Below are 27908 nucleotides of genomic sequence, written 5' to 3' on the forward strand. Positions count from 1 at the left end.
TAAAACATTGTGTTTTTGTCAAATACTCTCATGAAATATTTTATCACCAACAACTTCAAGAGGAATAGATGCAGAACTAAAATACATGGCCATTTGGTCACTTTAAAAAACAAATGTTATATTTCATATTTGACCTTTTCACCCAGTTTATGAAGATAAATTAAACCAAAAATATGTTATATGACCCTGACAGTTAACCACATGAACTAACCTTAACAGAAGTTATCTGGCCACATAACCCAATTCACCATGATGAGCCACAATGAATTAAGCAAAATAGTTATCTGACCCTACCAACCAGTGTACCACCAGGAGATAAGTCTAACAGAAATAATCTGACCCCAATACTGAGTTTATCATCACAAACTTTAACTTTACCTTAACAGAAGTTATATGACCTTATAACTGACTTCATCATAATGAGCTAAGCTGAAGAAAAGTTACATCATCCTTCCACCAAGTTCATCCTCATGGATTAAGACCTAACAGTTATATGGCCATACCACTTAAAAGTCAGGTCACGTACTGAAGACTATGAGCTGAGGTCCTCATTTCAGAGGTATAGCCCATTCTCTATTGAGCACTGCTTTTCTAAGTGATGAGATCCTACATGTGTAAGTCTCTTTCACTACAATGTTTGTTTGCCAATGCTAGTAGGATACAGGATTTTTAACTTTTTTACATTTTATGAGTAGACAGTTATAAAATAAAGAAAAATGATTTACAGAAATTATCCACAAGTTAAACTTAATTGTATTTTTATGAACTACATTACCCTTTTAACAATTAAACAGTCGTATGCGTATGTCCTCTGTGCATAGAAAATTGCATTCAGTTAAAAATGACAAACAGAAACTATCAGACTTTATCACTTATTTCATCCATCACCACCATAACAAAAAAGAAAATATGGCCCTATCACTTAGTTCATCTGTTATCACCATGACCTAACCCAAAAAGAAGATGTATCCAACCATATCGCTTGGTCTTGGTTCATCTATTGCCACTGTAATGTAAACTGAACAGATTTATCTGACCACACTAATACTGATAATTTTGTTAATGAAGGTAACATTTACACACACTAGTTGATTTTGAATTACAGATATACATTCATACGTAGTATAGTGAAATTCCATCAATAAATCACACCTGAAATGTCCAAAATTTTGTAATTGGAGCACTCCACATCAGATAGACCATCCTCCATATTGAAGGTGAAGATCGAATAAAAACCTCTCTTTCTCTAAGTGTTCCCATACGGTCTTTAAGATGTTTCTTTTTTTTTCCTTTTGAATTATTCCTGTTAGAAAAAAGGTAGATATTCGACAACATCTATGATTCCTCAACTCAAAGACTGAAACAAGTTGTACCAACTTTACAAAACCAACTATTTCACAAGTTTGTGAATGATTATTATACAGATAACACACATTACAAGGGTATACACAAGTTGGATTTTTAATAAAAAACTAACTTAATGAGAAGATTCATATATTTTATAATGCTATATTTAACATAAAGAGATGCTTTATTTATCCTATATCAACACACAAAATAATTTTTTTTATATTTCAGCTGTTCATATTTATTTGGACTATTTTACTAAAGACAAATAGTTTGAATAATAATACGGCAAATCACCGAAATGAATTAAGAAATGTGCTTACTTACTCTACGACTCCTACTGGCAAACACTGGCCTGTTGGCTTGAGAAGAATATCTTCATCACCTTCCCTTTCATCTTTATCATCATCAGAGTCTAAATCTAGAAGAAAAATATCTCCATCTTTACATGTTTAGTCACCCTTTTATAGTATTTATGAGGTTTCAGGAACAATATTTTTTATATTTACTTTCAAACTGAAAAATTTATTGTTCAAGAAAAAGTAGAACATTTATACAATCTTCAAAAAATATTGACCCACATGAGAGTGCTTGATTCCTTTATAACCCAGAATTATTTTAAATCTACAATTGATTTTTGTACAAAAAGTATACAAATCAATTTTTTTTCCCCACTTCAGAAAGTTTTCTACAGGTTAGGTTTTAACCTATAACAAATATTTTAAGGAAAATCACTTTAACCTTTATGAAGAGTAAAATGCAATAAAGTACTTTTCTGATAAAGACTTCAGTCAATCACCAAGAGCTTACAATAAGATTTTATAAAAACATAACACCTCATTAACCTGTTCAGTGCTGTAGACGAGATAACTTGTCCAAGCTGATCGGTAACAAGGTGCCGCGGACGAGTTCATCCATTATCAATAAAACCTAGCTTCAACGCTAGATGTCAGCACCATACATGCATTTGACCTACTTACAAATTGTTTCACTTTCAATCCAAAATGGAGTCACGAAAAAAGTTACAAAATGAAGAAGCATTAGTGTTGTATTTTGAACTTGGTTGAGTTGCCGTAGCAGCTGAAAATTAGCACAAAACATCAATAAAAACATTACTGGTTATTCCTTGAAGTTTAATCTTTCTATTAAATTTATCCAACAACTCAGTCTTATATCAGGCAGATCTTTTTACCTGATATATCCTTGAAAGCATTCCAAGACTCTCGTGGGTCCACCTTGAACCTGACCCAGATGTACATTGGGAAAATCAGGAAAGCACACATGATCACCTACAAACAAACAAATCAGTCTTCTCAATTCTTGAAGGGTTATTAAAAACTTCTGATTTTGCAACTAAGCCAAAATTTTCACATTATTTAGTGCATATTTTAATTACGTTAACTGGTCATTAGTCTTCAAGTTTCTCCATCAAAAGCATTTTAAGATAAAAAGATCTCGAACCTTGCACTTATTTTCCCCTGCGTATAAATACTTCAGTTGTTTTGAAAAGTAAGCAAAGAACTATACACAAACAACAGAAAAACCTAGATACATAAATATGAAAATATTTTACAATATGTTAATTCTTTGCTGTCAAGCGTTGCACAAAACTACACAAGACTGGCAACACCTCTTAGATCCCAGTCTGAGTAAAAAAAAACAATTACGATAACAGCAACAGTAAGCAACATATTCCGAATACATTAGCTATTTATGCATCATTTCCATTTGAAACTGGATTTTTTAAACTATTTATGCACCAAACTTAATGGATCTTGTTGGTTGTGAGGTCCCCGATAATATAAAAGCAAAAAAATGAATGTGACAACAGTTATTATTGCAATTGGCTGCAACATCTTAAACTAAAAACTAGCGATGTTTTTTATCAGTTTTTTTTATTTTTACACAAAGGTTTGTAACTCAAAATAAAATTATTCAATCTTACAAATCCCACGGGTAGCAAATGGTTTAGAAACAATTTTGTAACCTAAAGTTTACACGCAGAAATAGAAACTGTAGTGAAATGTTACGTTTCATAAAATTCAACAAAATTTTACGTGAAAATTTAGGCATGACAAAAGGGTTCATAGTTCAAGGGAATAAGTACAATATTAATTACATGGATCATAAATTTCTTCATGTTGAGAATTTCACAAAATAAAAAAATAAAGATATTACATCTATCATTTATAAAGAATTATAAACATACATACACACTTCACCTACCGAATTACAAAACAACATAAAAGCCTGTTTGCTTGATTAGAAGTTAAAAACTTTCTACTTCACAGGACTAACATAAACTGGTATATTATTTCAGTTTCATACTTTTCTTTATATCCAGTTATTAGTAATATCTGATATAAAGAGCTATAAGTGAAATATGCAGAAAATGAGTTGCTTAGCTTCAGTCACTGATGTACGTTTAGTTATTATAATAGCTTCATCATGAATGAATCATGTATTTCATTTCTACAAATCACAGCAGAGAAATGTTTGTTGTTTGTTCTTCAGACAGGGGCAATACTTACTATAAAAACAAAGATTATACACTGCAGTAGGAACAAATAACAATATCAGTTTTGTGTACCTTAACCCACTGTGGAAAAGTCACGACTCCCCAAGTCAGCTCTCGGATACGGATGTTTCCCAAAAACATGTTTGTCAACCATTTTTGGCAACACGGATGTGAGAGAAAGATTCTTATTTTAAAGTCAGCAGCAAGCTCCACTGCAGTTTTATATTCCCACTCAGGACTTTCTTCATTTAAAACATCATACGCACGACACGTAGCTTCCTTGTAGCTCACATCTAGCACTCTGGTGGCCTTATCAGCAAATTCCCTGTCCAGGAAAAAAAAAAAAAAATTCTTGTAACTTGATAGTCCAAGATAGAACATTAAAATAGGTCACATCCAAACATTAACTTTTTAATTTCTTTTTTCAAAAAAAATAACCATATGATTTTAATGTTAACAAGACCAAGTTATTGTAAAAACGACACCCTGTCAGAAGCTTTACAACACTAACACCAAACTCCAGTGAATTTCTAATTCAATTTTGCAGAATTACAAGAAATAATGTATTACTTTGTAGCTCTAATAATGTTTCTTTAGCTCAAACTAAAATAAAACATTTATAAACATTTTAAAATATGAAACCTTCAGTAACCCTCTTTCATAATTTTTTATAAAAAACTTACAAAAATCAGTTGTTTTTTTTCCCACTTACTTTTGTAACCTTATCATTTCTGTTTTCAATCCAGATTCACTCACATAGCTTTCTAGCCTCTCGAACATCATGGAAACAACAAGACCAAGGTGAATTGGCTGATCCGAATGTCTCCACAGGATTTCAGTTAATTTTGACTTGTTTGTACAGACAGCCCACATTGTCAGTATTGTCAATGCCCTTCTTTCAGCTCCTGCATGGTCAGTGACATACATACCCATGGCATTAAGTGACAAGCCTTGGGGATCAATATACTTGGAAAATCCAGTCAATATTGAAATGAGCCAGTTTAAATCGTTTTCTATAAAGAATTTACCAAACTTGAACACCTGAAAACAGATCCAAACATAGTTTCAGAAACAGTAACTATCAAATTTAAGTGTTATAAAACGTACATCATATTTGGCACTAAAATTGGAGATAAAAATGTGACTTCATAAACTATGTAATGAAAATACCTGGTATAACAGACTACCTATAAATAGTAACTGTCACAAATTAATATACCCATAAATTTAATACTAAGGTGGTATGATTTCTTTTGAATTTTGCACAAAGTTACACAAGGGCTATCTGAGCTAGCCGTCCCTAATTTAGCAGTGTAAGACTAGAGGGAAGGCAGCTAGTCATCACTATCCACCACAAACTCTTGGGCTACTCTTTTACCAACGAATAGTGGGATTAACCGTCACATTATAACGCACTCACGGCTGAAAGGACGAGCATGTTTGATGCAACGGACAGATTCGAACCTGCGACTTTTAGATTACGAGTCGAACGCCTTAACCCACCTGGCCAACGTCTAGCGGGGTAATAAGCGTGATCAACACTGGATATGGACGATAGAAAATTGTTGACATCACTGTGTACTGTTTTTTTGCCTTCTTAAAACACCTTTAATATAATTCAGGACAAAATCACAGGAAAAGCTTGAATAAAATTATGACATTTATGCATATCTGTGTTCGAGAGTATTGATGCTAACGCCAAACAACTCACCATTCCATCAACAAACGCACACACTTGTGACTCCAGCCCTACTGATGTTTTATTGCCTTCCACAATTATTTTCAGAACAATTTTCTTTACAATAGTAAAGACTACTTGGACTACTCTTTTACCAACAAATAATGGGATTGATCATCACATTATAACACCCCCTGCTGAAAGGGCGAGCACGTTTAGTGTGACAGAGATTTGAACCTGCGACCCTCAGATTACGAGTCAAGTGCCTTAACTACCTGGCCACTAAAGTGATAACAGTGCTGAATCACCAACTTGTCACTACCACTGCTAACAGCAATTTTAGTTGTAATTCCAACAATGCATTACAAAGTTCTACTGCTTAAAATATTTGGTTTAATCCTTTGTCCATAAGTACATTAATTTAACAATGCAAGTTAATCTGCATTATTGAGGTGGAATGCATTTCATACTTTCAGGAAACAGAAATGTTTTTATAAAATTAAATGTTGGGAAAACTTGTCATTTTAAGATATTCTGTTTATTGCACCTCAATAAAACAATAAGCTCTGAAACTATTGTGATTATTTATTGTAAATTAACTTTTTCTTCAACAATATTTTTTTTAAATGCAAACTAAAGTTTCAAGGATTTCTGGTTAATGTTCCTATACAATAATTTTGTTTCTAGCAAAACATTAAATTTTTCCATATGTGCATGTGAAATACAAATAGGTTTCAGCTTTTGATCATAATCATACCTTCTGAATAATACTTTTGTTTAGCCTAAAAGCCATTAAAAAAGGGTATACAAAATTCAAAATACACTGAAAAGTGTCTTCAAACAAGGACAGCCCAATTGTAAATATTGTATCTTTTTTACATAAAAATGTCCGATTTTGTTTATCGCAAAATAACAATTCGGATAATTATCACTGGATAATGTAACAACATCTGGATGATATGTTAATATCTTAACTGGAATAAGTAATCAGCACAGTTTACATCTAAATGGCGATTCTGGGATAAAATTAGAAGTAGGTATAGTATTCTGATTCTCAGGTTTTGTGATTATAGTTCAACTTTCGATTTTTTTAATCCTTAATTCAAATTTTTTTGAAAAATGAGACAACAACCACATTCAAGGTAACACTTACATGACCATGGCCAAGAATTCCTTCCCAACAAACAGAATGAAAAAATTCTTGGTTCTGAACTCTCATAAAAAGCAATTTCAGTCTACGAGGAGTCAAGAACTTATGAACTTGAAAACCTTGGCTGAGAAACAGGTTCACAAACTCCTCTCTATCTGGTCTTAACAGAGATTGTTCAAACATATCTTTTGTTATCTGTGACAAGAAAAGATTTTTAACAACATAAATCTTTTGTTTTCAAACATTGCAACAGTTAACCTTTGTAGCCAGTTCGGTAATAAATGACAACATAGCACACATAAATACATTTAAGACAATAAAAAAACTTAAAAATATATTAGAATTTCTCTTATTAAAAACAAACCACAAACAGATCAGATATTTTGATGCAAACATGGAATTTCCAATTAAAAGATGTTATGATTAATTGATGGCTTTTTTAAACAAAATTAAGTAGAAAAATCAAACAGAAATTAGCTAAAAAAAACTTATAAAAGCAAACAGTTAGTTATACAAATAGTTTCAACATACTATATACAACCTATTAATATGTATACTACATGAGAACCACAACAGGTATGAACATCACTTCTTAGATTTCATCATATTTTGTTCCTTTGAAGAATGTTTTCCTTATGGTTTCAGTAGAAAGCCTATATCATTATTTATCACACTTTTGTGCATTTTGTTTGCTTCTCTTCTTTAGTGAAAATATTTTCTAGCTCACTTCTAAAACACAGAAATTATAAATACAAACAATGAAAACCGAGTTTTGCAACTCTTTAGTTTAGTATGTCAAGTTAATAAAAACCTGCCTTGAACTTATTAGAAGGATCTTTACGAAAGACCTCAGTCAAAGCTACACGCGGATTGTTCCAGTCCAACGTGAGTAACAGATCTTTCTGCATCTGTTCGTGCCAGTTGTTCTTTTCTGGTTTCTGAGCTAAAAATAAATTAAAATAATTTTGCTAGTTAGCCGTCTCATCCACGCTCATTTATTTAATAAATCTAACTTTAATACAACTCCTTATTATGCAGTAATGATTATAATAAACTATATTTAAAGAAACTAAAATGATTCTTACATTTGAAAAGTGCCTGAAGTATGTGTTGGTCCAGGTTTTTTAGATTGCATATATTACTGTGGATATTCAGCACTGTCAGATATATTTGTTGTTGCTATAAACAAAAAACACTACACATAAATTATGCATTTTAATTTTTTTTCATAATTTTAACAGAGGATGAATTTAAACAATATTCAAATTACAAATAAGTATTTTCATAATAAATAAATACAAAATTAACTCAACATATGACTTCATTTAATAACAAAATCAACCCAACATACACTCTGAAATTTGTAATAGCATTATGCCCTGATTGAGTTTCAAATTTCTAATATACTTATGTTTGATAATATTACTGGTTGATAAACAACTATACATTCTATGTTTTATTCTATAATAACTAGATACACTCATTTTCATTGATGTTAGCTAATGCTCACAAGACGTACGTATAGTTTCAGGCACCATGCTCAACATGACCTTCAAGTGTTGCCTCTTATCTACTTTATACCTAGTACAAGAACTTTTACATCATTAAACATACTTAAGAATCAAATTAACATCTTAAAATATACACAAATTGCTTGTTAAACACTGCTATGTGTTCTAACAACATCACTGTGCTACACACGAAAATTTAACCTAGTCATGGTACTTGTCCCAATTACACATCACTGTGTCATTTATACCTGAACTCTAGCTATAGTACTTTTATATGAGCTTTAAGAAATTATTTTAGGGGAACAATAACAAAGAAAAATTAAAACTAGCCTGCTGAGCATGGCGAACACACTCCAGAATTCTGTCCCTGAACATATTTCGAGCTAGGCTGTTTTCTCGTAGCTTTGGAAAATGGAATACTATCTTGTTTGAAAGTTCTGGTTTCAGAAAGTTTTCTATAAATTCTACATCCCATCTACTCTGAGCCCTAAAATGTAGAACAAAAAAAACGTTAAGATCACCATCAACCAGGTAATTTTATAATGCTTTAAAGCTATTATTAAAAATAATAAAAGCTTATGTTAATCTTGAAATTACCAACTCGTTTATGTACCATTCATCACTGGCAAGTCCACCTGTATCACATGTTGTTAACTTTTTGCCCGTTACAGCTCTGAGTAAAACTAGCTATCCTTTAAACATAAAATACATGTAAAGTCACAGTAATAATTTGTGGGATGAATTTCAGTATTGATTGTATTTTTGCTTTGATTACTTAAGTTGCATATTGTTAGAATTTCATACAGATCCTGTAATGATTATATATGATATAAAATATACATTTGTATGTTATTTATTTTTTTAAGGTTACAAATACAGCTTATATAACATTAGTTTCTTTTTATATGAACAACTCTCCTTGAAGCCAGAAGTAAACAAATGGCACTTGAACTTTGCATCATCCACTAAAGATTAACTTAGCTAAGAATAAATATAGAACTCATTCAATCATAAGAAAAAAAAAATGCTACTAAGGTTAATAAATGGCCTTTTCCCACAACCCCTTCTAACTTTCCAGAAAAAAAAATGTGGTTTTAGTGCTAACATACCAAGCAACAAAAATAAATCCAAATGTATAACATACCAAAAATTAATTTGTAAACTTAAAGCAATGAGGGGCAAGACCAAAGATTTAGAGCACAACAAATTACACAATAATTTAAACAAAAAAAGTCTCTCAAATTTAAATACAGCCTTAACTGTTATTATTCTAGTGTTAGGAGTATGAGGCACAAAATGAAAGGTTGGGAATCAGGTTGAAATGGAAGACTAAAGTCAGTTAGAATTTCACACAAAGTCACTAGAGGGCTATCTGCACTTACCATCCCTAATTTGGCAGTGTAGGACTAGAGAGAAGGCAGCTATTCATCACCACCCACCATCAACTCTTGGGCTACTCTTTTACCAATGACTAGTGTGATTGGCCATCACTTATAAATCCCCCATGGCTGAAAGATCAACTTAAAGGGTCAACTCAAAAGACGAATCTGGACAATACACAAGACACCCATGCCATCAAGGTCACTAGTATCTAAGCCAATAGAATTTGAGACTGTATTCATAGATATATTGATTGCAAGTTAAAGAATATAATACTCTTTACAGAAGCTCTCCAGTGGCATAGCATGTGTCTGCAGGCTTATACTGCTAGAAACCAAGTTTCAATACCCATGATGGGCAAAGGACAGATAGAGCTTTGTGTTTAACACCTCTTTAGAGAAGTGAGTAGTTAGGCCTTACTCAAAATACTTTCAATATTTTTATCTAAAAAAGAATGATGACCCATAAAAAGGATTTAGAATAGGGCTATTATGATGATTCTGGGAACAGAAGAATTATTATTATATGTGGATTGGCTGCAATCTCTTACTTTTAATTGAGAAAAGTAGGGTTTGAACTGATTTTACTGAAGTTTACTACAATATTCAGGTGTTTGATTAACTAAAGATCTCTGGTTTCTTTATACTCTATTCTAAGAGATAATAGAACAAAACACAAGTGTTAGGATTGCAAAAAGACAGTTAAAACAGTTTTATTATTCTAGCGAGAAGGCTGGCTTATGAAATGAGATGCCATCAGCAGTAGTGAAGACTAACATTCTAAAAGCTTTTGAAACAAGAACCGATAGTTTCCTGAATAATTTAAGAGCAACTAAGTATTTATTTTCTCAATTGTGAGAAGAACAACTTTTAAGGACCAAAAAGTGTCTTTAATAATAAAGTGCTCAATGTTTTATTTTTATAATTTACAAAATAAAGCTTGTACTTTGGTAGGTACTTTCACAACATTTATGACATAAAGTTGATATCGAAGACATTGTAAAAACAAAACACTGAACAAGCATGTTTTGTAATCATTAATCACTGAAAAACTGAACAGCCAATATAAGGTTCTCAAGAGGTCAGTTAAATGTGGGCAAATTGCATTAAACCTTCACAACAGTTCCTGTTCTTTGAATGTAGAACGTGACATTCCTCAAAAAATAAGCATTTTCTTTTCGCAACTATTCATACTAAACTACTAATAGGCCTATAACAATAGGAGATATAATTTGCAATATAACGATATAATGAGTTGATAAAGATTTCAGTAAAAATTTTACCTATGAAATTAACAATGATGTTAGAAAATATAAAACATAACATTTTCAGCAATGTTTCATTGGTCTATATTTCCCTTTTTTAATACTACTGATATGATATTCACATTGCTCTGAACTATACAGTTATGAAGCTATATATAAATAAAATGTTAATACTTGTCTGTTTAGAATTTTCACGTAAAGCTACACAATGGCTATATGAGTAATTTTCCTTAATTTTGAACTGATAAGACTAGAGAAAAGGCATAAACTTAACAGAAACCACTAACTCTTAGGCTACTTCTGTCTAACCAAACGGAATGGTTTAATCATTACTTTCATAATAAAACTCACAGCCCCAAAGTGTGGAGAGATCCAAACCCAGTCTGGACACACATCCAGCCTAGATATTTATAATACTAGAGCATTTACAAAGACAACTTTTATGCGATTGTAATCAGTACTTCTAAAACAACACCTAACCAAAAGTATTATTCATTTAGTTTAATTTACAATTTTTATCGTACAGTAGAGTCAGTACCGATGTTTGAACTCAGAGTAAGCATAAGCTAGCAAGTCGGCCAGACCTCCACTTCCTCTGATGATAACTACAGGAAACTGTTTCTTGAGATGATCCAGCACAAATCGAACGCAATCATATCCTCCTTGTATTAGTATAGCTACTACTGGTACTTCACTGGAACCAAGAGTGTTCTTGGATGTTTCTGAAACTAAACAAACATTTTTACATTTCATATTAAATCTTCTTTAGCCAGTTATCTAACTGAACATAGTAAATATGTGAACATAAACAATATAAGAGTATTTTTACTTATTAAAATATTACTACAAATACAACCAATTCTTGATCTAGAAACCAGCAATTTTCTAAAAGAGTAAATATTTTTTTATTCACCCACAAAGTATTAAAAGTAACCTTACTTTAATGGCACAATTACGTACTTAAAGACAATTACTTCAATAACATAAGATCACAGACACCAATTAATGACAAAATTACTTTAATGACACAAAGTTGCAGACACCAATTAATGATACAATTTATAACTAATTAATGACACAATTACGTACTTTAATAATGTGTCACAGACACAAATTAAAGACAATTATTTTAATAACATAAGATCACAGACACTAATTAATGACAAAATTACTTTAATGACACAAGGTTGTAGACACCAATGAATGATACAATTTATTACTTTAATTAAACACGGTAACAGAGACCAATGAATGATACAATCTATTACTTTAATGAAACACGGTAATAGAGACCAACGAATGATACAATTTATTACTTTAATGAAACACGGTAACAGACATCAATGAATGATACAATTTATAACTTTAATGAAACACGGTAACAGACATCAATGAATGATACAATTTATTACTTTAATTAAACACAGTAACAGACACCAATGAATAATACAATTTATAACTTTAATGAAACATGGTAACAAAGACCAATGAATGATACAATTTAGAACTTTAATGAAACATGGTAACAAAGACCAATGAATGATACAATTTATTACTTTAATTAAACACGGTAACAGACACGAATAAATGATACAATTTATTACTTTAATTAAACACGGTAACAGACACCAATAAATGATACAATTTTTTACTTTAATGAAACAAGGTAACAAACACCAAGTAGATGTTACTGCCAGTGTTTATAATCAACATTAGAAATAAAATATAAATGCACTTTCTTTATAGCTGATACTTATCATGAAATACAATTCTAATTTAAAAAAAAACAAAACATGAGCAAAATGTCGCTGAATTCTACACATTTTCATTATTAATCATCGTAGGAAATTTCACAAAACTATAACCAAGAAACAGGTGTTGGTTTTGTAGAGCAATCTTAATTTACTGTCACCTTTTTGTACTTGTTCATCAGCTTGTTGGATTTCCAGTGCAGCTGCCAAATACTGTTCTAACCGAAGAAGGAAATAGTTATTTCCTGTTTTAGCAATGGTTTCATCCTTTACCACAACAAAGTGAGAGTGATCTGGATTTAGTTCAAATTTGTTGTCTTCAGGAATATTTCCTTCATTTTCTAACTGCACAATCTCTGTCTAAAATTTAAAAAAAAAAAAAAAACTCACTCAGGTCTGTAAGAAAAAAGCTCATGGATAATACATATGATTATTTCATCAACATATCTAACAGAAATAACTTCCGTAGTTGTCAGCTACATTACTTGTTGAATTTCACACAGAACAACTCAAGGGCTACCTGCACTAACCACCCCTAGTTCAGAAGGGATAAGACCAGAGGAAAGGCCAGTTGGTCAACATCACCCAATACCTTCTCTTGAGTTAACCTTTACCAATGAATAATGGGACTGATCATTATAATACTCCAAAGCTGAACACCAGACCATACCAGACTACAGTTGTTAGAAAACATACCTTGCATACCTAAAAACACAACTGAAAAGTTTAAAGTAAATCCATTTTAACGTTTATGTAACAATAAAAGGATCATTTTTAGTTTATTGTATAAATTTTTATGTGATTTTCCAATAAAATGAAGGAAAATCAAGAAGTTGTGAAAAGAATGTCAAAATAATTTATGTTAAGTGAATACTTCTACAGAAGCCAAGTTATGTTTGCATATATAGAACAAACCCACATAACAAGCAGGCCATGAATTCAATCTTTCAAGAGTAATCACAAACTTTTGTTCACTTTATTTACATTTAACTAATCCACATTTTAACTATTTCAAACTGACAAGATCAGTTCCTTCCATATTTATTGGTAATAAAGCAAGATGTAGTTCTAGTTTGTGCCTAATAATTAAGGAAAGTGAGAAAGCTACAGAAATATGACATAAAATACTTTCTTATTGGCTTATTCACTTCTTCACATTCAAGTAAAAAAATTATTCTGATATACAAGTGTTCTCAAGACATTAAATGACAATGACACAATTTATATGACATATAATTGCAGACATCAATTAATGACAATAACTTTAATTTGCTGGTCACATAGAATGGACATCGTTTCACCACGAAATCTAAAAGAGCCAACCCAACAATTAACACTATATTTCATTGTTATAAATGCTGTTGCACAGTACAAACTTTGTAGATTAGCTAATGAAAGTTTACAGTTTTAAGAGGTTTAAATCTAAGCATTTTCTCTAGAAATACTATTCTGGGTCGATCAAGCAAGGTTAAGTTTTGATTACATAATAAAATGTAATAAACTGAACCTAATACATGAATTCCCCCCCCCTTAAGCAAAGGATAATTTCATTTCTAATGTTTAAACTTCAACACAACTATTACTGCAACATTATAAATTACTTTTCTCAGTTCATTATGAAAATCAGGTAGCTAATGAAGCTTCGTGTGATCTGGAAACCAAATGATTGGTCAAGAACTTCAAAGCTCCTAAATAAACATTTGGTACACATTACTTTACACTTTTACAGTTTCTGGCATCTCACTTCAATACGGTTTGATTGATTGATTGGTTAGTGTTCTGTGGCACAAAGCAGCTAGGCTATCTGCACCAAACGTCCAGGAAAAAGGTAAAAATAAAGTAAATGTAGTAAGATACATAAAAGGGAATGAAGGTAAAACAAAACATCATTGAAAAACAGAAAATGTATAAAACCAATGTTGACACCTAGTCTACAATGTTAAGAGAGAAAGCAGAGTAAGAGAAGTTGTAAAGGACTTACTCTAGCATAATGGTAATGATCATAACCCACCAGGAAGACTAACAGGTAAGTTCAAGAACCACCATCAGTCACCTGAAGTTGGTCTTTCCAGTCCTGGTTCAGGGTTGTGTGTCATTATGGCCAGTACTAAAAGGTAAAGTAATAAAAGTGTTAAATGACATGCAGCAAAAGTGTAATAGCAACTCGCCAGGATGACTAGCAGGTAATTCAAATGGATAGTTCAAACAGTAGCATTAGTCACCTGATGTTGGCCTATCCAGTCCTGGTGTCGAGTTATTTATTGTTCTGGTCATTTTACAATGTCAAATTGAACAAGAGAGATTGAGACTGAAAAGAAAACCACAATTAAAAAGGTGTAATGAATAAATATCAAATATTTAAATGAGGTTAAAAAGATTAATGGTCTTTAAAAAACTAAAAACACTTTCAAGGTGGACAGTGTCACCATCACCAATAAAACTGTCTAACGTTATGGACAAACCTTGGGACAGAACATGTTTAAAATGGTGCCATCGTTGTGAATCATAACGATGCCACGAAAGTAAAATGTGGCTTACAGTGATTTGAGTGTTACACAAACTACACACTGGTGCATCAGTTCCAGATAAAAGAAAACAATGAGTTAAAAAACTGTGACCAATGTGTAGTCTAGTTAGAACAACTTCCTCCTTCCAAACCTTATGGAAGCTAGATGGCCAAAGCCCAATATAGGGTCTCATTTGAAAAAGCTTGTTGTCACGTTGCTCACTCCAAGTGGACTGCCAGCTGGCACAGAGCCGAGCCTTGAATACAGGACCATAGTCCATGTACGAAATAGGCACAGTGGTGATAGTGCCAGAGCAGATAGATTTAGCTGCAATGTTTGCAAGCACATTCCCTCAAACACCAACGTGGCCTGGTATCCAGAAAAACTGGATAGAAGTAGATGTTAATGAGAAATGGGCCAGTCGGGTTTGAATATCAGTGAGAACAGGGTGTGAGCTAACGTGTAGTGATTCCAGGGCCAGTAGAGAACTAAGGGAGTCAGTATAAATAGTGCAGTCGGAGTACTGCTCAGCTTCAATATGATCCAGGGCAAGAGATATGGCATACAGTTCAGCAGTGAACACAGAAGCTGAAGAGGGGATTCTGCACGCAACCACCGAACTGCAACAAACCATGGCAGAGCCCACAGAGTCACCTGATTTTGAACCACCCATATAAATTGGAATAGAAAGGGTGTTTGAAAGATGTTCAGTAAATAAAAGACGGAACTTCCAATCGGGAGTATCTGCCTTTTTCAGATGACTTAAAGAAAGGTCACATTTGGGGGCTGTAATAAGCCATGGGGGGGATGGACTGACCAGTGGATTCTGCAATGTTTTCCAATGACAGACCCAATTCATCCAATTGTGCCTGGATGCAAAAGCCAAAAGGAGCAATAGCAGATCTTCTGTTTTGAAAAAGTAAGGCCCACTGAGGAAGGAAAATACATCCCCAAGTGGGATGCTTTGGTAAGGAGCAAAGTTTCGAAAAATACAGTAAAGACAGTTGCAAACTGCAAAGGTGCAGAGAAGGTTCATGAGATTCCACATGTAAGCTCTGAACTGGGGAGGTGCGAAAAGCCCCAGTAGAGTCGAAGTCCTTGATGATGAATAGGGTCCAGCATTTTTAAGGCCAAGGGTCTGGCAGAGCCATAGACCACTGATCCATAGTTAAGATTTGAATGAATAAGAGCACGATATATCTTTAACATAGAACATCGATCCTCTCCCCAACTGGCAGTAGAGAGGACACTGAGGATGTTCAGTGCTCTTGTGCACTTGACCCGTAGCTGCTTTAAGTGTGGTATAAAGGTCAGCTTACGGTCAAAGATAAGCCCCAAGAACTTGGTCTCATGGACCACTGGCAGCGAAACTTCACTGATACAGAGTTCAGGATCAGGGTGGATACCCTGTTGGCAGTAAAAGTGCATGCAAACGGTTTTAGAGAGAGAAAAATTAAAGCTGTTCGGCATAGTCCATTTTAGTACACGATTGAGGGCAGTTTGTAGTTGCCTCTCAATATATCTCATGTTCGACGACTGACACGAGATGTGAAAGCCGTCAACATAGAGCCCGTTTGAAACAGTGAGAGGGAGTTGTTCAGTGATGGCATTTATCTTTATACTGAAAAGTGTGACACTCAAAACACAGCCCTGAGGGACTCCAAATTCCTGTATAAAAAACGTGAAAGTGTCAAACCCACATGAACTTGGAATCTCCTGTCCATTACAAAATTTTTAATAAACATAGGTAAATGGCCACGTAACCCATATATATGGAGGTCTCACAAAATGCCATACCTCCATGTTGTGTCATAAGCCTTCTCAATGTCAAAGAATATTGAAACAAGATGTTGTCGCTTGAGAAAGGCTTCTCTGATTGATGTTTCAAGTCGAATTTGGTGGTCCGTGGTGGAGTGCTGTTGTCGGAACCCACACTGGGTGGGTGAGAGGAGGTTGTTTGATTCGAGGAACCAAACAAGACGAGCATTAACCATCCTCTCTAAGGTCTTAGAGAGACAGCTTGTCAAAGCAATTGGATGGTAGTGTGAAGGAATCTTGGGATCTTTCCCAGGTTTAAAGAAGGGTAAGATAATAGCCTGGTGCCAGGCTTGTTAAAAACAAATAGAAGAATATCAAGAGAAGCAGGAGATAGATGGTGCAGCATGTCATAGTGTACATCATCAGGTCCAACAGATGTACTGCCAGACCGATGAAGGGCCATTTTCAGTTCCACCAGTGTAAAGGGACGATTATAATCCAAAAGACAGTCAGTTCGAAAGGAAAGAGGTGAACGCTCTGCTAGATACCTGGCAAAAAATTTCACCTAGAGTATCGGCGATGCTCTGGACATAATCTACCTCTTGGCCATCAGAGAGCAAGATGGAGAAGGGGACAGAATTGCAATGCCCACTGACCTTTCGAATCCTGTCCCATATGACCTTGGAACTGGTGGTAGAAGATATGCTAGTTGTGAACTTAATCCTTCTGGCTTTGACATCTTACCCACCTAGCATGTGCACGGGCCCGTTGGAAAGCAATGCGATTCGAAAGTGTGGGATATCTATGGAAAGTAACCCAGGCCCGTTTTTTAGCCTTCTGTGCCAAGTGGCAAGCAGGATTCCACCACGAACGAGGATATCGTGGAAAACATGCCGAGATTTGAGGAATACAATCAATGGTGGTAAAGGACTGACTAGGTGCATGAAAATAAGTGGAAGAACCAGTATCGAAAAGAGAAAGATTGTGATCAGAGAGCATACGCTCTACAGAGTGACCCCTCCTATCAATAACAGCACTTCCCCAGAGGGGATGATGTCCATTAAAGTCCCCCAGGATTAGAAGTGGAAACAGCAACTGTTCAATGAGAGCATCAAGGTCTAATTGATCATATATCTCTCCAGCTGACAGGTAGAGAGAACAAACAGTGATGGTATGACCCAAGGAAACACAGATGGCTACGGCCTACAAGGGTGTGTTGAGTGGCAAAGACAGGGTGGGCATATGCTGATCAACCAGTGCCACCCCTCCATGTACTTGTCCATCACACAGCCTGTCATTTCTGTACAGAGAAAACTGCCGAATGGTGACTGCATCAGCAGGTTTTAGAAATGTTTCTTGTAAGGAAAGACAAACAGGATGGTAGGAAGCAATCAGTGTTTTGATATCATCCAGATTAGAACGTAAACCTCCACAGTTCCATTGTATCAAGGTGGCCATTTTTAATGATAGGCAGGCAATGTGGCTGGAGAACCCTTCTGTTTACGACCATGTCTTTTTTCCCTACTGTCCTTATTCGGAGGAGGTCTATCAACCTCCATGGATCCTGCTCTGGGTCGGGTGGGCAGGTTTTTGTTATTGGAAGGGGAATCCAGTGACTGAGGACGCGAACGAATAATTGTTTTGTCTCTTGTGGTGGGAGAAAAAGATGTATCAGAAGAAATGCCTGTATCTGAAACTGAAGGACGTGGATCTTGAGGTTTGTTGGAAGGCATGGGAGGAACAGAGATGGGTGTGGAAGTCGATTCATCAACCTTTTTAACCATGGAGGTCAAAAGGATTTTCATTTGTTTTGAAAACTATTCTCTTGGAGGTACAGAAAGATCTGTCTGCACTCCCACTGTAGCTGTGGAACAAAGTGCAGCAGCATATGTCCGAGATGGAGTGTCGGACAGCAATTTCCGAGGCTCAGGATAACTAATGTTATGAGTCGTTTTCAAACGCTGCACCTCTTTTTCCTTCCACCATTTTGGGCAAGAACGAAAGTAGGAAGGGTGGGAACCATTGCAGTTGACACAATGAGCACATGTCAGGGAACCACGACAGGACGTATTTGAGTGGCCAAACCTCTGACATTGGAAACATCGAAGAGGGTTTAGACTTTAGAATGTACGGCTGTACCCTGCAAATTAGATAACCTGCCTTGATGGTGACATGTGCATGTGGTGATGTAAATGTCAAAACGAGGATATCTGTCGGTAGTGTAACTCCATCTTTGCAAGTGAAGATGCACCTCACTGCAGAAACTCCTTGAGTGGACAGACCAGCGAGAATCTCTGACTCAGGGACACTCTTTAAGTCCCTCTCAACAATAACTCCTCGTGATGAATTCAAGGTAGCATGAGGGGTAACCTCAATAGGTACATCCCCAATTGCCTTTGAATTCAAGAGGAGTTCACTGTGTTGGGTTGTGGATGTTTCAACCAATATGTCTCCAGATCGAAGCTTCCTTACTGACTTTGGAGAGCCAGCAAGTCCCTCTAGTCCCTTCTGAATAAAAAGGGACATTTCCCTAAAGGTTTTTTCTGAAAGAGAATATAAGAAAATGGGGTACAGGTGTTACAGATGTTGAAGATTGCTGCTCAGTCTTCAAGACGTGGTCATTTACCTATTGACTGTTTTTTCACTACTTTAAATTTTTTATTGGAGGAGGAAAAAAGGAAAATTTCAGTATCCACTGACCCCACCCATCATGGAGCCCTACGAGGGGATGCACTACAATATCATGCAAGGCCATTGCAGCAACGCCAGGGTTTTGTGAGCACTATACCCAAACACCAGCATCAGACACAATGTCCACAACACCCGTTGAGAACTTCCAAAACTGGTACTTGGTTGACTCTAGCCCAAGTGAACCAGCCGACTGACCCAGGGGGGGCCACCCAAAGTCTGCCCGTCTACAGGAATTCAAGGCCAAAGTGGTGTGTTAGGGTTGGACCCCTTAACCACCAAGATCCTCTCCTCCTCTTCACGGGTTGCCACTCACAGCAAACAGGTGGGTGGATGTTTAGATCCCAGAGGAGGTAAACTGAAAGAACAGAACCTTCCCTCCGAGGTCCCCTCACCACGAACAGGAATCCACACTGAGGGGCACTTCAATACAGAGTATGGCACCCATGTCACATGCTTAAAACTAGCACCTATAGGGTCTTGATGGACTATTGGCCACACTCCAAGAAAATTATTCCAAAACAACTTTAGAATTTGGAATCAGTTGTTAAGAAGTGTTGCATCTTCCATAAAAAAAACCATAAGTGATTGGAATCAAATACGAGTGCAAGCTACTCCACTTGGTTAATTCAATCTGTTATCTCTAGAAATCTCCCTAAGTTTAGCATAATAAAATCAGACAGAATACAGGGGCTAATTGTACCAATCTATTTTCTCTAGAAATCTCTCCAAGTTTAGAACAATAGAACCAGACAGAATACAGGGCTAATATGGCAGTAGAAAGAGTGATGTTTGTAGTTATTATAATATATGGCATTAATGGTGCCATTCTACAAAATATTTAAATCCAGAAGTCCACCGATACTCATTTCTGCACAAACCACATATCTACCACAATTAGATACATCACATGCTCTTGCATAAAAATGGGTTTTTGACTGGTTTCAAGTTCCTTCTCTACATATCTGTTATCTAGCTTTTCAAAAGGTAAAGCATGGCTCACCTTTCAAAGAAAGGATACTGCCCCACATTGGACATATTTTACCATCAACACGGATGAGCCATTTAGTACAATCGATACACACAAAATGAACTTCAGAAGCCCATTTTTAACCATTTGTAATCTGATACCAAATTATGTTGTGGCTGTATACATTTGAATCAGTCTTAGTAATATAGCAAGGTAAAACTGACAGAAAGCAATCACCAGCAGTCATCTAGTAATTTGAACTGTCCAGGTGTCTACAACACTAGTTTGGAAGTGGTTTCAACTTCTGCAAATAATACTTTAAGATATTTATTCACAAAAGCATTCCATGACTGGACAGCTCCCCTTTGTTTAATGGCTCTCCATATACCCAAAACATCCAGGTCTTCTCTGGGAGTCTAACCACGGCTTATTAAAATAACAGAGAACCTTATGCTCCACAATTCATTTCAATAAAACAGATAATATCAGTTTTTATGAGACACTGCACATACCATACTGGCCTAAACATATAACAAGATTTGTTCTTTTTTTAAGCAAGACTTGAAAAACACAACTCACTCTATATTTGCTCAGAATCAAGTTAACATGCTCAGTTAAGGCTGTTGTGAATAAGTACAAGTGCCATTTTGGCTTAACTGTACATTCACTATCAAACCTTTACTGATTAGAAACTTGTGCTGCTAACTTTCCTAATGGTGAAAAATGAAACGTTTATTTCCTCCCATTCTTTGGTGAAATTTTCTTATCCGTTTTATTGTACTCTGATTGATTAATTCTTACGTTTACAGCCATTTTTAACATTAAAGCAAATAGTCTCTCATCTTTGAAAATACAACTGCCTTAAATTCAGTACTGTAAAACAGGCTACAATGCAATCACTTCCATTTATATTACATAACTGATCAATAAGTCCCTAATTTGCATAACAGTAAACTGAAGGAAATATTAACTTATACCAGTAGTTTTGTTTTCTTAAGCCATTATATTGCAAAACCTTTTTTTTGTGCAGTACAAACAGACACAAACATTCCTCTCCACACAATTTAACTTTAAACGTAACATGTTCACTCTGGTCAATTAACTAAAGATTGTTTAAAAAGTTCCCAGAAGACCAGACAGTATGATGTTCTCCCAAATCCTGATGTCTCATCATTTAATGTTACACAATCTTAATAATTATCACGCAAAACACAACCATAAAAATTTGCCCATTGTCAAAATTATAAGGGTTTTCAATACACTTCAAACTGTTCGGTCTAAAATGTTCAAACTCACCCTTCCATCAAACATATCACTGTAAACTAGCCAGTCTTCTCTTGAAATTCCAATCAATGTCAGAGGATTAGAAGGAGTGACACTCTGGTTTGGATGTTTGTGACACTGTAGAGTTTGGCGATGTAAAAGTTCATCTCGAACGGCATCGCCAATCACCTTTGTAGCTCCTATGTTAGTCCCGTTGGTGACAATCCACATATTTGTTGTGTTAGCTGCCTAATACATTATCATTAGAAATTACATTGGCTTAAAAATATTCTTATACATGCAAACACACAATATAAATAAGTTTCTTAAGTTGTTATTCAAAATTAAACTTGATCACCTACCTATTGTTTTAAACTATATTTTCAATGCTATAATTTAGCTGTTTGCTAGAGGGAGCTGCTAATCAGGATGAGAATGCTTGACCTAGAAGGTTCATTATAAATACGAGTAGATAGCATGTAAAAATTCAGTGAAGCTTTTTTTTTTTATTAACCATAAAGCTACACAATGGGCTATCTGTGGTATGCCCATCAAAAGTATCAAAACTCAGCTTTTAGTGTCATAAGTATTCACACTTAATGCTGTGACAAAATATTGAAGTATTTCTCAAGTCGATTGTCAATGTTGAGTTAGTTTAGTGTCAGAATAGTGACAGAGACAGACAAGGTTAATTCTCGTATCTATTCAGTCACTCAACAAGTTGTGTGTGTATCTATTAAAGCTAATTAGCTGAAATACATCTACCAATTTGTAATAAAATGTATCTGAAACTGAAGATTACATTGAAAGGATTATTTAAGAATCCATATCTACAAATGAATATGGCTGTAACAAACGTTACTGAAGCAACAGAATGATTTACTAGTCACATAGACTGGACATTGTTTGACCATAAAACCCAAAAGAATCTACCCAACAATAGATAACTCTGTATTTCACAAAATGTACATTTTTATAAATGCTGTTGCATTGTACAAACTTGAGAAATTTATACATAAACATTTTTCTCTAGAAATACTGTCATGGATCTAGCAACTAAGCTTACACTTAGATTAGATAATGAAATGTTATACATTAAACCTAATACAAATAAAAACGTTTATAAGATCACAGTTATATTTCTTTATATTAATAAAAAAAATTCAAATGTGTAATCAAACCAAATGGTCGATACTGACACCTACTGGGTAAGAGTACAATTATTGACGTCTTTGTTAAATAAACAGACAATCTCACCATCCGTTTTCATTCTTTCTTTACAAAAACAATCTACAGAAAAAATAAAACCAAGGAAGTTTAACCTTACAGTATAAAGAGTTCACACATTTTTGAATTATTAGGCATTGTTGTTTTTCAAGTTCATATTTCTCTTGAAAAGTAGCTACTTGTTACAGATATGAAAATTTATTATTTTCAAATCTTACAATTACAAAAGATTAAATAACAATATCACACACATAAAATGTAATCAAAAATTATCTGTAAGCTATGGATTACAAATTCAGACAGATTTACACATCTACCTGATATTATAATTATACAATCCATCCATAAGGAAAGAGCGAAGTACCATATCTTGTTTCTTATATGATATACATAGCACACAGATACACACATAATATCATAAATGTTGATAAAACTTACCTTGATTAATCCTTTCTGAAAATTCTCAAGTTGACGAGCATTTTTCCAACTCGTTAGAGGAGCCACATTAGATACTATTACAAGGACAATTCGTGGACTGCTTAAATCCCATTCTTGATAAACTACCTCAGCAACTTCTTCAATAGCAATGTTATGACTAATTCTTATAAATGGCGGCCCCTTAAGAATAGAAGATATATACAACCATATATTTTTTTGGGACAAAATAAAAACATGTAAAAAACAAAAAGGGTGAAAAACCTTAAATCAAAAAAGATAATTCTACACCACTTATGATCAGCAATATCCTTGTCACAGAAAATATTAAAACGTTAGAGAGTAAGATAAGACAAGCCATATACAAAATGTTACACTTAATACTGAAGAACTCTTATTACATTGTAAAATGTCTTCTATGAAAGACAAAAATACATTACCCTGATGGGAGCTTCTGAAACTAGCTTTGATATACAAAATTTTTAGAAAAGGTAACTATACCATTTTCCCCCAAGAAAAACTAGTTAATTTATGCAATTTGCTAATCTATTGTTCATGGTGGATATGTAATAGTAAGAAATGTGCTGGGTCACACATTTAAAAAATCTAGACGAAGATCGTTCTATTCAAACAGCATGATAATTTGCAGTAACAAACATCACAGGTCACTAATATCTACACACAACAGTGCTTGATGTTTGATTTGAAAATATGTTCTTATACTATTAAGTACCAATGAAGCCACAATAGCAAAATATTGGCCAAAATAGTTTATTTTATTATCTAAAGAGCAAATGCTTTCTTCCTAACTTTGTTGTCACAATACAGCACTTGTCCTACAAAAAATTAGTGGGAAAAATACAAAAATCTTATACTTTTCTGTCAGATTCTGCTATTCCCCCTTTTTACTTGGTTCTTATCCTGATTAACATTAGACCAAATCTGCTCATAGATGGCAGCACTAACGTAAAATAAAAGTTTTGTTTTTTATATTTTATTGGTTCCACTGTACACATAGATAATACATATTGAATTATATGTACCATCCCAATAACTAATATAAAAATATGTATATTTACAGGTATTTCACAGAAAAATATAAAGATACATTTATCAAAAACGTGAATTTACCACTTTCTAGTTATACCATCCTACACATGTATTAGATTGATATTAATTTTGAAACCTAATGAGATAAAAGGTTTCTTATGAAAAGTTGTGTATTATGTTAAGACATTCCTTTTAAATCATACATCTGTCTTTCATTCTTATCTTGAAAATGATGAAGAACAGTTACTCAAACCACCATTATTAAATGAATTTTCTTCTTTCTCAAGCAAGCATTTCGAAAACAGTTTCTTGCTTCTGCAAACTTAAACTTCCAAAAAATTTACATTTCTGGATGAAATACAGATCATAATTTGAAACTGACTGTGTTGAGATTACTGTTGAAACAAAAAAAACTATAGAGTGATAAGTTATCAATAAGAAACCAGTTATAGATTTGCTTTAAAGAAATAGTTCAACATATTCAAACACTATTTCAAAATCTATCACTTGTTCACATTTTGAAAATCAGACATGTATATTGCTTGGTCTTCTGCAAAGAAGTAGGTATTCTTTATATGAAATGTACCTTAATGTTTTACTTGTCAGTTTTCAATGCAACAACTGTATCTAAACACCACACATGTACTAGTAAAACAAAATCAAAACTTGCTTAAATACTCTAGTTTAACAACTGCAAGGGTATGGACTTACAACTTGAATATTGTATTCAATAATCAAATGTCACAAGCATTATCAGGAAAAAAACAGAAGAGACAGCAAAGTTATTCTTCTAAAAAACATACACATTGCATTGTATAAACAAGGGTTAGTGAGAAAATGAACATGTGCTGACAAACTCATTTGTTTCTAAATTTATGTTAAACCACAAAATATGTTATCGACTATTTACATTCACAGTTTATACTTTTGTTTCTTTACCCTTTAAATAACTCTATAATATTAACTTTTATGAGGATTCGTGTTGTGTCTGCATCACCATTACAGTAACATGCATTACACACCTGTTTTACATTTAATTATCTCGAGCAAAACAATCAGTTAACTGAAGTTATAATCAAATGAAATAATGTCAAACAAATAACCAACTTATCAAAATTAGTGTTTCAAACTGTGATTAATTATTAAACCAATCCAAGTAAACCTTTCATTTGATAAAAGACATTTCAAGTTTCATGCTTTCTAGTAATGACTGGTATAGCAAAATGTCGAAGCTTAAGTTATGACAATAAACCATAAAACATCACAGAAAAGTTGGCTCTGACCTTATATATCAGACACTTTATATACAAAGTGGGAATAATTATCACTACATTATTCACTAAACTGTCACTGAATAATAAAAAAATAATCAGATGTTAAAATAATGAACGAATTTGAGCCATTAAAGAAAAAAGACGAAGGAACCATCTTCGTTGTCTAAAGTAATTTAATCTAACATTACATAAAATGAAATACGCCAAAGAATACATTCGTTTAAAAACAAAAGATGAAAACCAATGAGGTGACATGCAAGTTTCAAACAATTTATTCTAAAGAATAGACACACGAACCCTAAATTCTAGTAAAATCTGAAACTTGTTACCCACCATCTTCACTACTGACCTACAGTAAAATTAACTACGTTACCAATCAACAATTTTTACTGTTTACAGCATATAGTGTAAAAAAAAAAACAGTTACATTACAAAAGTAGTATTAATATACCATAACAGTTTAATGTTATAAAATTGAAACTGGGAAAACACTGGCAGAAAACCTACTAAACTATTTCTGGGCTTCTATAGTCAACCTAATTTGATATAAAACATTTGAATCCACTGAAAATTAAAATATTTTATGTCTATTTCAATTACCTGTTGTTCATACTCAAAGTTCTTCCAGAACGAAATAGCCCCCTTCCCTGCCAGGTAACGGGTGGGGGTTATAGATTCTGCCCTACTGAGCCTTGACACATTGCTCTTTTGTCGTTGTAAATCAACGTCGTCAGCCTCATTTTTTTGCCTTGAAGTTGGACGAAGATCCTGTACTGCTATATCTATAGTTTCGTCAACTAATTCGTCAGCCTGTAGTAAATTCAAAACCAATAACAAACATATTAAGTTATTATAACTATTTTTCTTAATAAACGCATGGAAGATTACGATAACATAAAGACACTTATCTAATCAAGGTCATCCTTCAAATCACCAACACAACAAATATGTAACAAATTAATCACGCTCGTATATACACATAAAAACAGCACACACACACACACACCTATCTCATCAGGAAAACCAGTTGTTAAAAATTACAACCAGAAGAAAAATATGACAAAAACAGACGTCTGGAACTAGACTTTTGAAGTTTCTTAGTCCTTCTGTTTAAGCCTGAATTTCATTTTTTTTTTTACATTGGAGTATTCAAACTAACCACCCACAGTCTACCTTGAATCACCTAAATTTCTTTACTTACGAGAGTAAAATTTCAAATTTTTAACAAAGTAAATGATTTTGATAAATAAAAATGGCATGATATACAATACAAGTTGGATTGGTATTTTTTAACGAAATTACAAAATCGATAAAAATAGTTTAACTCTTCCTGGCAGCAATTAACATTTTAAACTTAATGTGGTGTTCTAATTATTAACACGTTAAAATTAAATGTTTTTTAACAATTCCATAAAATGCGTAGTTTTACCTATACAGTGAGTAGAATCCTACAGGGTAATAATAATAATTCATTGTATAATTAAGCTTCATAGGATCATCTGTTATTTAAACAACTGGTACGACACTAGTTTTTTGTATTTATTAATGTCTTTTTGAACGATACCTATTTGTTAGAACTTCGCGAATATTCTGTTGCCTTTAACAAGTTAACTACCACTCATTACGCTGCGTAAGTTAGTTTTTCTATGATAATTCGATTCGATATGTTTAACTGAAAATCCGGTTTATAGAAGAAATTATAATGCTAACATTATCATAGCACGGTAAAAGATGATAGTTAAGATAAACCATTACAATACGATTACACACATTTAAGTGGATGTAAATAACAATTACCATACCTCGAGCTTAATTACAAAATTATTTTGTGTTTTGATCAGAAATACAAATCTTTGCGTAATAGTTTCGTTTTGAGATTACTTACTGATAAAATATATTTTATTACAATTTACGGCTTTCACAGTAAGATTTTTTTTTTTTAAATGGGTACGACATTTCGATCACTAATAACTGATGATTCTCAGTGTAAACTGTAACAGTAAAAACTTTTGCATAACTCGCATAGCTCTAATAATAATAATCAGCTATTCTTAATGTTTTATATACATTTTTTTTAAAAACAGGAAATATTTTCGCTGACACACGCCTACACTTTATTGTTAAGGACAAAACTTCA

At 33.7% G+C, this 27908-nt stretch overlaps 1 protein-coding gene across 5 annotated transcripts in view; it reads right to left on the minus strand.

Moving 5' to 3' along the window:
- LOC143228869 (transient receptor potential cation channel subfamily M member-like 2) overlaps nt 1–27908 on the minus strand; it is an 80756-nt gene that overhangs the window by 20937 nt on the left and 31911 nt on the right. For all 5 annotated transcript variants that reach the window (XM_076460280.1, XM_076460281.1, XM_076460279.1 and 2 more), the window contains exons 2-15: nt 26372–26581; nt 23451–23630; nt 21819–22034; nt 12761–12959; nt 11387–11576; nt 8535–8691; nt 7779–7872; nt 7509–7636; nt 6697–6888; nt 4578–4906; nt 3938–4190; nt 2540–2636; nt 1675–1768; nt 1153–1303 (exon numbers count right to left, since the gene is read on the minus strand). In XM_076460280.1, the coding sequence (XP_076316395.1) occupies nt 1153–1303; nt 1675–1768; nt 2540–2636; nt 3938–4190; nt 4578–4906; nt 6697–6888; nt 7509–7636; nt 7779–7872; nt 8535–8691; nt 11387–11576; nt 12761–12959; nt 21819–22034; nt 23451–23630; nt 26372–26581 (2490 nt within the window). The remainder of the gene's footprint in view (nt 1–1152; nt 1304–1674; nt 1769–2539; nt 2637–3937; nt 4191–4577; nt 4907–6696; nt 6889–7508; nt 7637–7778; nt 7873–8534; nt 8692–11386; nt 11577–12760; nt 12960–21818; nt 22035–23450; nt 23631–26371; nt 26582–27908) is intronic.

Source organism: Tachypleus tridentatus, chromosome 10, assembly GCF_004210375.1.
Source record: "Tachypleus tridentatus isolate NWPU-2018 chromosome 10, ASM421037v1, whole genome shotgun sequence".
Taxonomy (NCBI): Eukaryota; Metazoa; Arthropoda; class Merostomata; order Xiphosura; family Limulidae; genus Tachypleus; species Tachypleus tridentatus.